The sequence below is a fragment of the Citrus sinensis genome, chromosome 3 (genome assembly GCF_022201045.2).
Source record: "Citrus sinensis cultivar Valencia sweet orange chromosome 3, DVS_A1.0, whole genome shotgun sequence".
Classification (NCBI taxonomy): domain Eukaryota; kingdom Viridiplantae; phylum Streptophyta; class Magnoliopsida; order Sapindales; family Rutaceae; genus Citrus; species Citrus sinensis.
The window spans coordinates 39,445,241-39,460,715 of NC_068558.1; the positions used below are offsets into that span (position 1 = coordinate 39,445,241).

At 35.2% G+C, this 15,475-nt stretch overlaps 3 protein-coding genes across 8 annotated transcripts; 1 reads left to right on the forward strand and 2 right to left on the reverse strand.

Moving 5' to 3' along the window:
- Nucleotides 1-2,581: 2,581 nt before the first annotated feature.
- LOC102625917 (heat stress transcription factor A-1e) lies at nt 2,582-8,704 on the forward strand. 5 transcript variants are annotated; one of them, XR_003065266.2, is made up of 4 exons: nt 2,582-2,976; nt 6,560-7,866; nt 7,962-7,985; nt 8,369-8,704. XR_003065266.2 is itself a non-coding variant. In XM_006478905.4 (3 exons), exons 1-2 carry the CDS (start codon nt 2,749-2,751, stop codon nt 7,823-7,825), a joined length of 1,494 nt encoding a protein of 497 aa, XP_006478968.2. In that variant the 5' UTR covers nt 2,582-2,748; the 3' UTR covers nt 7,826-7,866; nt 7,962-8,181. The 5 variants fall into 5 exon arrangements, 3 of the variants coding, with proteins under 3 accessions (XP_006478968.2, XP_052292805.1, XP_006478966.2); XR_003065265.2 differs by having other exon boundaries at nt 6,560-7,985; XM_006478905.4 differs by lacking the exon at nt 8,369-8,704 and having other exon boundaries at nt 7,962-8,181.
- Nucleotides 8,705-9,685: 981 nt separating this feature from the next.
- On the reverse strand, nt 9,686-11,257 carry LOC102625627 (aquaporin TIP3-1-like). Its single transcript, XM_052436846.1, has 3 exons — nt 11,018-11,257; nt 10,299-10,558; nt 9,686-10,137 (listed from the first exon to the last, which is right to left on the reverse strand). The coding sequence occupies exons 1-3, from the start codon at nt 11,148-11,150 to the stop codon at nt 9,751-9,753; spliced, it is 780 nt and encodes a 259-aa protein (XP_052292806.1). The 5' UTR covers nt 11,151-11,257; the 3' UTR covers nt 9,686-9,750.
- A 1,111-nt stretch (nt 11,258-12,368) lies between these two features.
- Nucleotides 12,369-14,771, reverse strand: LOC102626604 (uncharacterized). Of its 2 annotated transcripts, XM_025098301.2 has the most exons (4): nt 14,373-14,771; nt 13,324-13,762; nt 12,928-13,194; nt 12,369-12,803 (listed from the first exon to the last, which is right to left on the reverse strand). In XM_025098301.2, exons 1-3 carry the CDS (start codon nt 14,727-14,729, stop codon nt 13,154-13,156), a joined length of 837 nt encoding a protein of 278 aa, XP_024954069.2. In that variant the 5' UTR covers nt 14,730-14,771; the 3' UTR covers nt 12,369-12,803; nt 12,928-13,153. The 2 variants fall into 2 exon arrangements, with proteins under 2 accessions (XP_024954069.2, XP_006478969.2); XM_006478906.4 differs by having other exon boundaries at nt 12,928-13,762; nt 14,373-14,768.
- Between the last annotated feature and the right edge of the window lie 704 nt (nt 14,772-15,475).

Below are 15,475 nucleotides of genomic sequence, written 5' to 3' on the forward strand. Positions count from 1 at the left end.
ATTTTATTTAAATTTTTTTAATAATAATTAATTGGGAATACAAAATTAAAATTTGAGATAATTTTAACATATTATCATAGATTCATAATATTCATTTATGTTTTTTATATTCTTTAACTTTAAAGTAGTTGAATGATAACTACTTGTGAATTAATTTTTTTGAAAAAAAAAACTTGTGAATTTAAAGATTACAAAATTGTCCTTATAACCCTTTCAAGTTTCAATTAGTCGCATCTCATCATTGTAGTTGTAGGGGGATGTCCGAGAAATATTGGAGCCTACGGTTTCTCTTTGTAAATAGCGTAAACTATAAGGGGCCTGGAACATTCTCTTTTGCCTATTTTGGGAATGGGTAATTTTTAAAAATCTCCCCTGAGGTTTGAGCTTATTGCAAATAAATGGTGAGAATCCATTTATTTATAAAAAATCCCTTACCGTCAGTTAATTTTAACATTGACCGTTAGTTGACTGTGCAAAGACAATATTGCCCTTAACAATAGTTTGTAGACTGACATAACTAAAAAAAAAAACTAAAATTGTTGGCGCGAAAAGCACAAACCCTATTTTTTAACAATTTTATCATTGTCAATTTCAAAAATTTACAATATCATAAGTAAAGATTATGACTATTTCATTTTCAAGTTTTTAATTTTATCTTTCTTATAGGAACTTTAAGGAAATATTAATAATTTAAAGATAATTTTTCAAGTTGTTAATTTTATTTTTTTTTGTAGGAACTTTAAGAAAATATCAATAATTTAAAGAGGGTAAAATAACCAACAATTTTAGTTTTTTTTTTAGTTATTTCCGTCTACAAACTATTATTAAGGGTAATATTATCTTTACACAGTCAACTAACGGTCAATGTTAAAATTAACTAATAGTAAAAGACTTTTTATAAATAAATTAATTCTCGCTATCTACTTACAACAAGTCCAAACCTAGGGAAGATTTTTAAAAATTACCCTTTTGCCTATTTTGGGAATGGGCTCGCTGGCGAGTCAATGAACCGTGACTGACAGGATAACTCTCAATAATCAAGCTACGTGTGTCTTTTCGATTGGACCCATACCAAATTTTTTTTTTTTTTTTACAATTTCCTCTTTCAGGTCATGATTCATCCCTGACATGTTTAAAGCGAGCCCTTATCAACTTGCATTGCATCTCGGGTTGCACATTTTATTAAAAGAGAATTTTACTTTTATTTTTTAAACAAGTCCCTCACTCGAAGTCTTGAAATTAATTTTTGGTAGTCTGTTGGGTGCTTTTTCCCTTTTAATCCTTTTATGTTGAAGTTTCAAGAATAAGTCTGTCTTGCTTATTTATACATTGACAACTACTAATCAACTTTTTAGTATTCGTATTTTTTAATTAAATTTTTTATTATAATTAACGAGACAAGTTTTGACAAATTTTTGATGTAGATAATCATAAATAAACCTTCAATAATAATAATATATTAAAGTAGGTTTTTATGATACACGTAACTTTTAGAGTTTAGGCTGGACGTTAGTTGTGTTATTTCAGGATAAATACTGACTTTATAGCGTATTAAAATGCGGCATTGAGTAGGGATGGCAATGGGCACCGCCCGCAGCGGGTTCGCCATTACCAAACCCAAACCCGCACAAAATTGAAATTACCAAACCCACCCGCAACCCGCAGCGGGTTTTAATTTTTTTAAAAAAATCCACCCGCAGCGGGTTTTAACAATTACCAAACCCGCAATGGTATCCGGCGGATTTTTTGCGGGTTTTCGTATTTAAAATCACAAATGTTTAATATATAAATTTATAATAATAACCTCAAATTCCATATAACATATTCAATTTTATATTTAAACAATGTAAATGAAAAATTAAAATTTCCACATCAATTCAACAAAAATTCTCAAATTTAAGTATAAATTACACAAATCTATTTAAAAAACACAAACTAGTATCTAAAAATAATAATTACATTTCATATTATCATTTAAAACAAGCCCCAAGAGAAGATATTCATTTCATTCACCACCATAAGCACCCATCCAACACAATGCCTATAATAATAATTAAAATTAATATTTTCAAATACTAATTCGAAGGGAGCCTTTAGTTTTCTTTAGGTTATGACTTTAGAATAGGAGATGGGCCACATATACACATACACAACTTTGAATCTTTGGCTATTTGGTAATTTGATTAATGACATTATTTTCTTTATACATTTATAGATTAAAATTAAATTAAAAATATTTAGAAAAAATATTGTGGGTTTGGTGGATATCCATGCAGGTATCCACCGGATATAAGGTTAATACCAAACCCACCCGCATCCATGTGCGAGTTTTAATTTATAATACTAAACCCGCCCGTAATGGGTAAAATTACCCACAACGGGCGGGTTTTGGCGGGTGGGTTTGGGCGGGTTTGCGGGTACAATTGCCATCCCTAGCATTGAGGGACCTATTTGAAAAATTGCGTCAAACTATGTTTCTTTCATGATAAAACATAAAAGTACAGGGACCCCAATGATGAAACCCCAATCTAAAACCCTCTCTGCCCATTCTCCGAGACCGAATATTAAATATTTAATACTTGAATTGAAAGTCATCCGCAACTGCGATCAAGTTTGGTCTCAAATGCTCTTTGTTTTTAATCATTTTATGCCATTCTCTCTGTTGTACAAATAAAAATTTGCAAAAAATAAATAAAATAAATAAACCCAATCAGTCACTCACTGTAAGCTGATCGAGAAGGAAAAAAAATGGAGTCCATGTCGAGTTCATCAGCGGCAAACGGCAATTCGCTGCCGCCGTTTCTGAGCAAAATCTACGACATGGTGGAAGACCCTTCCACGAACGACATCGTTTCGTGGAGTAGTAGTAATAACAGCTTTATTGTTTGGAAAGTTGCTGAGTTTTCCAGGGACCTGTTGCCTAAGTATTTCAAGCACAGTAACTTCTCGAGCTTTGTCCGCCAGTTGAATACTTATGTGGGTTTCGCTTTCTTTTTTTCAATTTCTGCTTTATATACGTTTTCTATGTTTATTGTTGTCTTTTAGGGCATACTTTGAATTGGGATGTCCCTGTAGTTCGTGATAATTGAATTCTTTTGTGCTTGTATGTGTCAAAGTTTTGATTGTTATTGAGAAATGGACATAATTGATTTATTGTTACTGGATGTCTGTCACTTGAGCTTTTTTTTTTTTTTTCTTTTGGGTCCATTTAATGTTGCTAATGAGCCTTGGCAGTTCTTTATTGATCCCTTTGGAAAGTTTCTTAGGTACTCTTCATATGAGCTTGAGTTTCAGCTTTTGTTGGTATTGATTGCAATTGATTGCTTTATTGATGCCAACACCATGTCAGAAGAAGCAAAACATTGTGATTCTTATATGATTGAATTCTTTTTTTAGGTCTAATGTTTCAAGGTTTTGGAAAGTTTACTACTCATTTTGTATATGTCGCTGATTGCTAAGTATGCTGCTTGGTTTTTCTACTATTGCTTATTTGTTGTATGTATTGACATGGCTAACCTTTGCACTGACTTTGATTGTAGTCTTATATTTGGGTTGCTTTTGTTGACCCATAAAACGAGGTCATTACCGTATGCTGGTCCAGTGCTTGTCTTAGCGAAGTAGCGTTAGTGCATAACAAAAATTTTTCATGATAGCATTATATCCTTTTGAGTTTTGCATAAAACCACTCGCACTATTGTGTTCATACATCTTCAATTTGAGATTTTTTTTCTATTGTACGATGTATTGTGTGTCTGATGGGAAGTATCGTGGAGAAATATTTTATTATTTGATACAAAGAAGTTAATTGAATTTTTCTCTTTTCTGGAAGGCTAGAACTAAATTTGTTGGTTAGATGCTGTACTCTATTCTCCATCAAACTGAGGAGTTGAAGTTTCATTCATGTCATTATTGTGAATGGGCTATTTAAGTAAACTAAGAGGGAAAAGACCTTTCAATGACGGAAAACGTGAAATTTTGACAATTGGGAGATGCAATTTTGATTGAGCTGAGCCAATATGATGAATTTAGAGGGAAAAAACACAGATATTAGCATCATGGTCTTTGCATTACATTCATCACTTAGTGGACTCTAGAAGGCCATGTAGGAGTGAAAGAAGAAATAGGGGTACAAAGAATTAAGAAGGGATCAAATTCAGTTTATACTTTATTCATGATCTTAATTATAACTCCCTTTACTTGACTATTGGTTGGTCTTTCAGCTATTCTTTCAATTTGAGGGCATTTTGTTTGATTGCTATGTTTTGCTATGAGTTTCTGCAGGTTAATTGTTCTACATTTACTAGCCAGGAATGTTATTTAGTGTTGTTCACTTCATTCCATTGTAGTACAAACATTGTAGCTTGTTTGTTATATTTTTGTATACAGTCATTGTGGAATTGGTGTGCCTCTGTTACCATCATCTTCTTCTTGAAAATGTCATAAAAAATTGCAATGTCTTGAGTGATCTGTAGAATGAAAGAATTGATTTTTCAAGTGTTGCAATGAGGAAAGAGATATCATAATACTTCTTGAAATTTTAATTTTCTTTTTGAATGAAGAAGATTGCTGAAACAGATGACTTCAACTTGAAGTAACCAATTTAGGAGGTTCTTATTTACCATGCTCATATAATAGTTTTTCTAGGCACTTAACATGCAAACAATCATAGCAGCACGTAGATAGTCAAAATTCTGTTCTCTAGCTTCCTCAATTTGAAATACGTAAAGTCGAATACCCTATCTGTCTGGATTTTCCATTTTCATTGCATTATGTACAATATGATATTTTTACAGGCAACAGCATTTGTTCTTGTTTCGACATCTTGTTTAATTTTCTTCATCCTACTCTCTGTTTGATTTCTTTCTTATCTATTCTACCTATATCATCATTCTGCTATTCCTAAAATCATTGCTTAATTTCATTTTAGAGCCCTTGGGATCTTTAAAGCATTCAGCTTGTATGGAACAATTTTTATATGTGTTATGAAAGAATGAAATGTGCTTATGAGTGAGTTGAGTTTTGAAAAAAATGATTCTACCTTATCTATTTTGATTAAAAGTATCAAAAGAAGTTCGTTTGATGGTGAAAACTTGTTGAGTTTTGAAAAAATGATTTTCACAGTTCCCATTCTTTATAACTAAAGAAATGGGTTGACGAAGAAAAAGAAAAGGAAAACTAAAAGAAGAGAACCAATCTTGAAGGATCACAAAGCAATCTTATCTCATTAGTCGAACGATTAATTTAGAAGTACATCAGTATTTGCGCCTGACTTATCATCCTATTATGACTAAGTTTGTTTGTCACAGAAGTTAGGAATTATACATGATAAGCTTAACTAAATGAATTGAAGGCAAATTAAATGGGTAATGATCATCTTATTTTATTCAATATAAGACCCAATGGATTTCAACAATAATTGAAAATTGTAAATTCTCAAAATCTGCCACTGATAGACATTTTGAGAACTGTACTGGGCAAGATTCAAAGATACCATGCAGTATTAAGAATACTTTCCCTTAGACCAAAAGACGTCTTTGTTATTGCAAGACTCATGGATTCTCCTCTAGATACCTCAAAGGATGTTTCTTTTCTAACCAAGTCAGATTCTGCATCAAGTTGTCCTCTGTTGGTTTATTCTTATATGAAATGCTGCTCGTCTACTCCTTTTATTCTTTTGTCTGTGACATTTAAAGTACATTGTGTATGGTTGCATATGATCTATACTCATATAGTTGGAATGTATGACATTCTTGGTTTGCCTGTAAGTGTTGTTTTGATTGCATTTGATGCAAGTTTTACTGCCCATTTTTAATATGCATAAAGTGACTTTTGTCATTGTTACTTCTACGTAACAGCATAATTAAACAATTGAAAACATTCAGTTTGTACTTGTATTCATAGTTTATCTGCAGAGATGCAGATACATGTTCCAATTAGCTTCTTCTATCACACAAAGGGCAAAGGAGATCGCACTATAAACTGATTCACCTTATATAAGATGGCTCGTACTTACTTAAAAACAGTAATAAAATTTTCAGGCACATGCACATGTCATTGCATGAAATTGCGAATATTGGATTGCTTGAAAGGTGGTCCTGTCTTTCTCTACCTTCTCTAGCTGTGTCCATCTCAAGATGTTCATCAGTTGACCAATATTATCTGTGCACTCATGTTATACTGTGCAAGCAGGTGCATGACTTGTAAATTTGAATTTTGTTGTGTAAGGCCAAGGTAATCCATCATCAATGAATACGTCTGAGGAATCCCCAACCTTTTTTTGTTTTTTGTTTTTATCTTTTTAGTATAACATTTCATGGTTTTTTGCTATCATCTTCTTGAAATGAAATTGTTAAGTTATGTGTTGTTTCTTCTGCAGGTATACGTTAAGTGTTAAACCAAACAAGATAAAGTTTATAAAAAATAAAAAGTAGTGGATCATTTAGATTTGATTCCTATTTCTGTGGTCTTTTCGGCAAATATCGTTGGAAACTTGTGATTGGATTTTGTATGATATTTTTCCTTTTGTTTTAATATTTTCCCCCTGGATTTGGTTAAACAGGGATTTAGGAAAGTTGACCCAGATCGGTATGAATTTGCAAATGAGGGATTTCTTAGAGGTCAGAAACACCTTTTGAAGAGTATTAGCAGGCGAAAACCAGCTCAAGTACATGGTCAGCAACAACCTAAACTTCAGAACTCATCAGTCGGGGCATGTGTTGAAGTAGGGAAGTATGGACTTGAAGAAGAGGTTGAAATACTTAAGCGCGACAAGAATGTTCTCATGCAAGAACTTGTTAGGTTGAGGCAGCAGCAGCAAGCTACGGATCGTCAATTGCATACTGTTGGACAGCGTGTACAGGTGATGGAACAACGACAGCAACAAATGATGTCATTTCTTGCCAAGGCCATGCATAGTCCAAGCTTCTTAAGCCAGCTTGTACAGCAGCAGAATGACAGCAACAGGCATATTTCTGGCAGCAACAAAAAAAGGAGACTGCCTAGGCAGGATGAAGAAAATACAGTTGGTGCATATGACTCCAGTATTCCTAATGGTCAAATTGTCAAGTTCCAACCTTCAATGAATGAGGCAGCTAAAGCAATGCTGCACCAGATCATGAAGATGAATTCACCTTCTAGGCTGGAACCAACAATGAGCAACCTAAGCACTTTCCTGATTGATAATATTCCTTCTGCTAATGCATTGGAAAATGGGCACTCCTCCAGTCAAATTTCAGGAGTCACCCTTTCAGAGGTTCCACCAAATTCTGGGCAGTCTAATATGTCCACAGAGTCAAGGTTTCATGTCCCATCTAGTGCCATCTCAGAGATTCAATGTTCCCCTTGTGTGAGTGACTCTGTGAAAGTAAATCCAACACAAGAGAAAAGTAAGCATAATTCTGGGAATGACACAGTTTTGCCCAACTTCCCTCAACTGCAAGGAATTGCATCAGAAAGCACTATTAGCATCCCTGATGTGAATTTTGTGTTGTCTGGAAACGGAAATGCAGAAAATTTGGATCCAACAGCTTTGGATGGAACAATGTCCATAGACGCTGATGCCTTTTCTCCTGATCATGATGTGGATGTTTCGCCAGATGGTATCCATAAGCTTCCACGAATTGATGATGCATTTTGGGAAGAGTTTCTTACGGCTAGCCCTCTCCCAGGTGACACAGATGAGATTAATTCAAGCCCATTGGAAAGTGGTATGACCAGTGAGCTTGAACAGCAGCCAGAGCAGGCAAATGGATGGGATAATTTTCAGCATATGGATCATCTTACAGAGCAGATGGGCCTTCTTACATCTGAGAGCAGGAGGCTTTGAGGTCTTACCTCATGTATATATGTGTTTCAGCCTGTCTTGAGGTAAATGTTCATCCCACCATTTGCATTAATAAGCTCGATGAACAGCTAATTCTCCCCTCTAATACACGGTTATCCGGTAACAATTACTCTCCTAGGTGGATTTTCATTTTCAGCCTTTGGTGAGAATTCTCTCCTGTTTATATCATGCCCTGCTTTTATCTATTGCTTGTAATAACAAAATTTTTTTACTTTTGTGTTCCCTAAAATTACTTAATGTATCGAATTTACTGACACACTGAACGAGAAGAATGTACACACAAAGTGCCTTAATCGTTCTGAACAAATTAATACCCAGTTAGTATTTATTCCCTTTTATTTTACTTGTGTTAATATTCATGATGGTGCTGTGTGTTGTTGTTCCTGACTAATTTAGGATTTTTTTTTCTGATCTATTTGGGTGGGAGCATTTACCATGCAAAATTTTTGAACCCTGAATTAGTTACTTTTAATTCCATTAGATGAGCTATGAATTTTGAGTTTCAGATTCTGTATATTTCTCCAGTCTTGCAGAGGTTGATGTTCTGTGCTGCTGAGCAGATAAAGCTTTTGTCCAAAGATATGCCCTTGAAGTTTATGGAACCTTTTTGCCATTACCAAATGTCTTAAGAATTCCATTGTTCAGTGCTGCTGAGCAGAAAAGCTTTTGTCCAAGGGCATGACCTTGAAGTTTAGGAACCTTTTTGTCATCACTAAATGTTTTAAGAATTTCATTGTGAATGGTCTGAAGAAACTCTCTGAATGACGGTAAGAGTATCATACATAATGCAGTTTGATATCGTCGTATGGTGTATGTGTATTATATATAGAAAAGAGGATAATAATAGCTGAATCTTTGGAAGACTTATGCTCAACATGTATCACTAAAATTTAGGGGTTGGCAGAAAATTGAAGAGCTGAACCGAACTGAAATTTACCCACCTCTACCAAAATCGTTTGGCTGTGGGATTTCCAGCATGTGTTTGATGTAACAGTAGGTGGGTATGCCTTCTCGGCAAGGAGCATGAATGAGATTTCTTATCTGACACCTTTATTCATAATAAAGCTATCTGAAACAATGACTAATGAGAAAACCTTTTTTTTTTTTTTTGGTTCAAAATTATTTTGGGCATTAACCAAACGTGATGGAGTTTTTTGAGAGGGAGAACAGGAAAAATAGAAGTCATCGTGTAAAGAAACATGAAATGTTTTTTAATCACTTGAGGTGACATAGAAACTGACAGTGAGTGTTAATCTATTGCTTACACTTCTTTAAGTGTCAAGAAACTTTTGTTTTCTTGATAATAGGATGAGTGGGGGTGATGGAGATACCCAAGGGGGAAAGGAAGAGACACAATTACGAGTGGATGGTAGGATAAATGGAAGACGGAACGTCCGATGCTTAGAAAGGGACGGGAATGATTCTTCAAGCAAAGCTTGAAGGAAACTACTGTCCTTTATAATCTGCTGCACTCCCCACTGTTTTTATTTTCATTTTTAGTTGAATGAATTTGCAGTTCTGGGGTTTCCTTCTTTCCCCTGCTTGCTCTGCAATTGAACCTTATGATGTTAGTGTTCGCAGCTAAATCCCAGTCCCTTATCTTCTTACCAATCTTCTTTGTTAGTCTATGTTTCAAGCGTGTGCTGCGAGTTGCATGGATGGTGAATACATCAATGAGAGACTTGAAAGGCAAGTGATCAAGCTATGGATTTCTCGTGATGGACATTATCCAGATGCGAAACCATCTGTATTATACTTTTCTCCCTATCGAAAACCTGCATCTGCTGCTGTTAAGATCCTGCTCTCAATGTGCATCTTTTTCTCAGCTTAAGGAAGAAAAAATTGTTGGAAAATTTAGCTCCAGACAGGACCATACTTTCATTATACCAGTAGAAGTCTTCCATTATTCAAGAACTTGTACATGACTGCTGAATACAATGATGTAGCACCGGTGTTTCCGACGGAATCACCAGGTACTCATACATGATTGCTCCGAGCCCACCTCCGACGAGAGGCCCGACCCAGTAGATCCAGTGCTTCGTCCATCGCCATCCCACCAGGGCGGGCCCGAAGGCCCTGGCGGGATTCATGGATGCTCCGTGGGATGGCCCGCCGATGAGGATGTTCGCCCCGGCGAAAAACCCCATGGCCAGTGGTGCTATGGTGGTTAAGTGACTCTTCCTGGGATCCATTGTGGTTGCATAAAACGTGTACACTAGCCCAAAGGTCATTGCTGCCTCTATGATAAGGCCGTGCCAATCTCGATCAAATGCCAGTGGAAACCCAACCGGTCTCTGAAACACATGGAGTCTTAATTAGTTAAAATACTTTGTGTCACCAACTACATATTATTGGTCATATGTTAATTCTATGTATAGAAAGTATTTGAGGTTAATTAAGGAGAAGTTTTTGGTTTATTGTTTTATATGTGTTTTTCAAATCGAGAGAAGTTTACCGGGCCAGCAATAATGACGAGCCTCAGTAAGAGAGAAGCAACAACAGAGCCGAAAAGCTGAGCAAGGCAATAAAGAGAAGCTCGAAGGAGTGAAATTCTGCCTGCAACAAGCGCACCAAAGGTAACAGCAGGATTAACATGGCCACCCGATATGTTAAGACTCATGGATACCGCTAAGAACAGCGAGCAAGCATGTGTTCCAGCTATTGCCACCAGCCTTGAAGTTGATATTACTTCATGGGTGTGTTCGTACATCTTGCCTGCACATGCCATGCCAAAAACTCTAGTTTCTCACGTGTCTATATGCACTCACAAATACATTTATGATAATCTTGCATTTAGTGACGAGTGTATACATGATCGTATTTTAATTTGATGAGGAGATGCTCATTTTGTTCTTACACTTTGAGGTAATTACTTAGTTAAAATCCTCAGGAGCGAGCTTGGCTGCGTGGTTTTTAAGTATCTTTATTTGGTCACCGAATTTGAATCTTAGAAAATATGGGCTAAAAAATCAATTTGCCTTAGTTTTCTATTGTGTTTTCGAAATTTACTTGGAAATAACCATGGCGTTAATTACTTTCCTAGTTGTTCATCTGACTTTTCATGAATAAAAATATAAAATAGTATTTGTATCTAATATAATTTAAATTGTTGAGAATATAGGGAAAAAAGAAGCAGGCAACCTTAATTTAAATAATGAGTGTGTGATGACATACCAAGAGCAAGAATAGAGCCTTCAGTGGCGAAGACGAAGGTGAACGTAGCAAGAAATTCAGCTACAATTGCTTTGAGGGTTTCGGGCTGGGTGGCCTCTTCTGCCTTTCCAAGCTCATATCTACGACGTGCCATGGCGCTTCTTGGTTCTTGCTATTTTGCTTTTTCCGTATACTGCTGCTTTCAGCTTCCAGAAATTTATCGACATACATACGCGTGGCGTCTTATTTTCTTATTGCATGACTGAGAAATGGTGGACATGGTTCCAGCTGCTTAAGTTAGAATATAAACAAGGGCTTTGTAATTATTATGTACACCTGTCTGAAACTTCATGCAATTTGCTTGCATGAAGTGTGACACCTAGAATTACGTGTATGTTTACCATTTAGTTTCATTTTGTGAACGTTGTTGGACTTGGTTCCAGAGGAAAAGAAACAAATTGAAGATAATTTTTTTTTAATTAATTATATAGATATCATAAAGTCGTACGTACTATAAATTTAGTCCGTAATTACAAAAATCACTGCCAATCCAGAATATCACACTATTCACTGGTGACAAGACAAAATCCAACTAACCAAGTGTGCTTAAAAAGCTACAGAACGTTATAAATTCAATTTACAGCTACCCAGTTGGCATGTCAATCCCTTCACTTACATTCAATTAACACTCTTGAACTTGAGACCCTGCGTTATGCTTAAGAATTCCAAGTTGCGGAAATTTAGATATTTCCCCGCACAGCCACTTATCTGTTAGAGAAAGCCAAGCAAATTTCAAGAGTTTTGAGGTTCTTACAAAGCGCTACTCTATTGATCTCACAAGATGAAGACGCTGCAAAAAACAACTACTTCATGAACATTGGGTGCTTCAATCTTCAATCGTACAAGACCGTTGCTGTTGTTGTGGCAATTTCCTCTAAGGCAATAAATAACTTCACATTACTTCTTGGTGGCTCCAACTTACAGCCGCTTGACTCCAAATCACACACTGGTTTTGCACGGAAAATGGTTGGAGGCAAACTGTACGATACACCTACAAGTGAAGACTTCGGCCTTTTGAAGTCACTCGCAATTACAAGCAAATGCATCGGTCGACTAATGATGCAAATCTGGAATCATTTGGTAAAAAATCAACTGAAGTGCGAGCTTATCATCTCCATTTTCTACTTCACTGCCCTCGTTAATCAAATTATCATTTTCAGTTACACCCCCCAACTGGTTTTACTGTTAAGCGCTAAGCTAACCAGCACCCACGCGATTAACGGGGGTTAAATAAATTGACATCTTTGAGTATAAAGATTTTAAATTTCAAATAATAATAATAATAATAAACTCACGAAAAGAATCCCTTGAATACACAATTAATCGTACTTGAAAAAATAATAATAATCTAAAGACAACCGCACAGAGAGGGAAGTGAAACGAGAGGAAGAAAAGCTGCCCTTAGTTATGGTGACCGGAGGAGAAACGACAGAGGCGGAAAATGGCATGACAGAGAGGGAAGTGACGGCGACTGAGTGAGTACAATGTACGTTTACATTTATAAATTCACTGCACTTCTGGGTGACTTCAGCATACAACCTCGTAACTCCAAAAACATCAAATGATTTTGCATAGAAAATGATTTGAGGTAATGTGTGCAATGTACATAAAAATCTAAATTTCAGCGCATCCAATTGCATAGCAAAGTGACATAATGTGGCGTAAAATTGGTTCAGGCGAGGCAAGGCTGACATCCTCCTATCCAGTATCCACCATCTCAAGGCTGATATCCTCGTAAATCCTTCAACTACAATGAAAATAAAAATACATAAATATGCAATGTAGTAATGGATTAATGGATACAACTTCACAAGGGTTTTCATCTTCTATCATATGGGGTACATGAATCTGGAAATCATCTCATACCCTACCTTTTGTCAGCAAAAGGAATAATGAAATGCGCATATGTGGCTAAGTAAGAGAGACCAACACAAATAGCTTCCATTTTATTTCCCTGTATATTCATAAAACCAAACGGTTGGTTTCCACATCTGCTGGTTCAGCAAACAATATTCTGCTTCAAAACAAGTTCACAGCTGGACTACGTCTAAGTAAAAAGCACTATGTGTATGAAGTGTGAAGCGTTCATCCATTGCTCTAATCTCCAATTTGTACCAACTGTTCTATCTCTTTGATAACTTGCAAGCAAAAGAAAAGAGAGAATCAAAATAACAATTTAGTCCATGAGCCCACGAATGGAAAAACGGCAATCAACAGCCTCCACAACAATGGCCTTTCTCTGATTCTCCCAGCCTTGCTCAGTTTACCTTTCTTCTGTTGCTTTGGCCGCTCACTTTTTATTTGACTCGGTGGTTTTCTGGCAGCTCTGTACCCATGGTTTTCACCTTTCTTGTCTAGATCATCCCATCCACCAAACCTTGAGCCACTTTTGTCACGCTTCTCGTATGAAACACCATCTGCTACTACCCAGGACTGATAACTTCTCCTGCCATTAGCAGCCTTATTTTCTTGTTTGCTCTGGCTTGTTTTAGAACTGCTTGCAGCTTTTGCAAAAGGTTTCTCTTTTCTCCTGGTCCTGGGTCTGGATTTTGGGATACTACCTGTCCTTCCCCACAATTTATCAAATGCAAGAGAAAGAACCGACTGTCCCAGAGGAATTAATGCCATGAACAAAGCATTTGGGGCTGTTCCCAGCAACCACGGTATTGCGATGGCAGGCAACATCCAACCAAAGGCTTTAAAAATCTGCAGTCAGTAGCATAACATCACGACATTTGTAAGGTAAGAACATTACGTATGGTCCAGTTTTAAGTTGAATTATATATAGTAAAGAAATAACAGTGACTAAGCAAACAAAGACGATGTATATTTTATTAATTAATCAAGCCACTTCGTTATTTAACAAATGGGGAAAATTAATATTTCCATCACCACTAACAATATTGTCATTACCCATTTCAAAAGATTCAAAGCATACATTGCTCGAATACACAGATACACAAAGTATACACACAATTGAACAATGTTACCAATAACGGGAAATGGGACTGATGTTAGTTACAGATACAGCAACAGAGACGCCCTTTAATACAATATCCCGAAGAATTTCTAAGTAAACTAATACAATTTTTTTGTACCATGCCACAAAAATAATTTGAACGTTAGTTCTTCTTCATTGCAATTCAATTTTTAGGCTACCTAATAAGTCTAAGCAACCGGAAGCAGCTACAATACCCAAATCTTAAATATAATAAATAAATAAAAACTAATTTAAACAGAAAATTTTTATTAAAAAATGAAGATGTTATTAATTCCAAATAAACTTAGAATTAATTAAATAATTCGGTAACCATACCTTCAAAATCCAAGACTCATCTTCTTCCTCATCAAATTCCGAATCATCCTCATAATCATAATCATAATTGTAATCCGACCACCAATTCCTCGGTTTGGCGGAGAAATCATCATCGTAGCCGTCTTCGGTGTAGAGGTCGTCTTCGAAATTGAATCTGAACCGTCCATTTCCACTAGCTGTGGTGTCCCAGTTAGAGCGGGATCTACTGGAGCAGCAGGTTGAAATGTTAATGGAGTATTTAATGTTGCTTTTATTGGTAATAACATTGCTATGGCTTATTGAAGAAGAAGAAGAAGAAGAAAAAGAAGAAGTAAAGTAAGTGGATGCTTGAAGAAGAAACTGAGCTTGTGCTCCCATGGCTTAGTCGTTCGTTTCTTCGAGGATAAACATTTATTTTCTCTTTTAATATTATATTTAAAAATTATGTAAAATTATTAATCAAATAAAAAAATATTTATTTTTATTAAAAAAATATAATTCTTATATTTAAATTTCAACTTGATGTAACAATTTATTTATACTCTATTGGGATAAAATTATAATTTATTAAAAAAACTAAAAATATCAATAATTAATAGGATGGGATCGTTATAAATAAATGCTCACAATAGTTGAAACTTAATTATTTAAATGATAAATATAGAACACTTCCTTAATAAATAAAATTATAATTTGTAAAATCCAAATATTGGGTACTGCTAACATAATTGCAAAATCCTGAAAATGGTGCAAAAGGTCTCAAGGAAAGGAATTAATCCAAAATTATTGTTATATATGTTAATGATATATCATAAATAAAATAAAAACCATTTTTTATTTATATGAAATTATTGAATTTTGGTTAAAAATGTTGATAACAAAGATAAAGTCATTCCCAAGTTCCAATAGTAAATTAAGAATTGTTGTATTTACAAGAAGTTGATTGAATATGCATCTCAATATCCATAGTAGAACATTCTATAGTATATGCATCTACTTAACCATTACAATCTCATAACTAAAATCAAAGGAAATGATAAGAAGACTAAAACTCTGTTTGTTGAGTGCATATTACCATATTAATCATTCTAAAATTAAAAAAATATGTATATAAATAACACAAA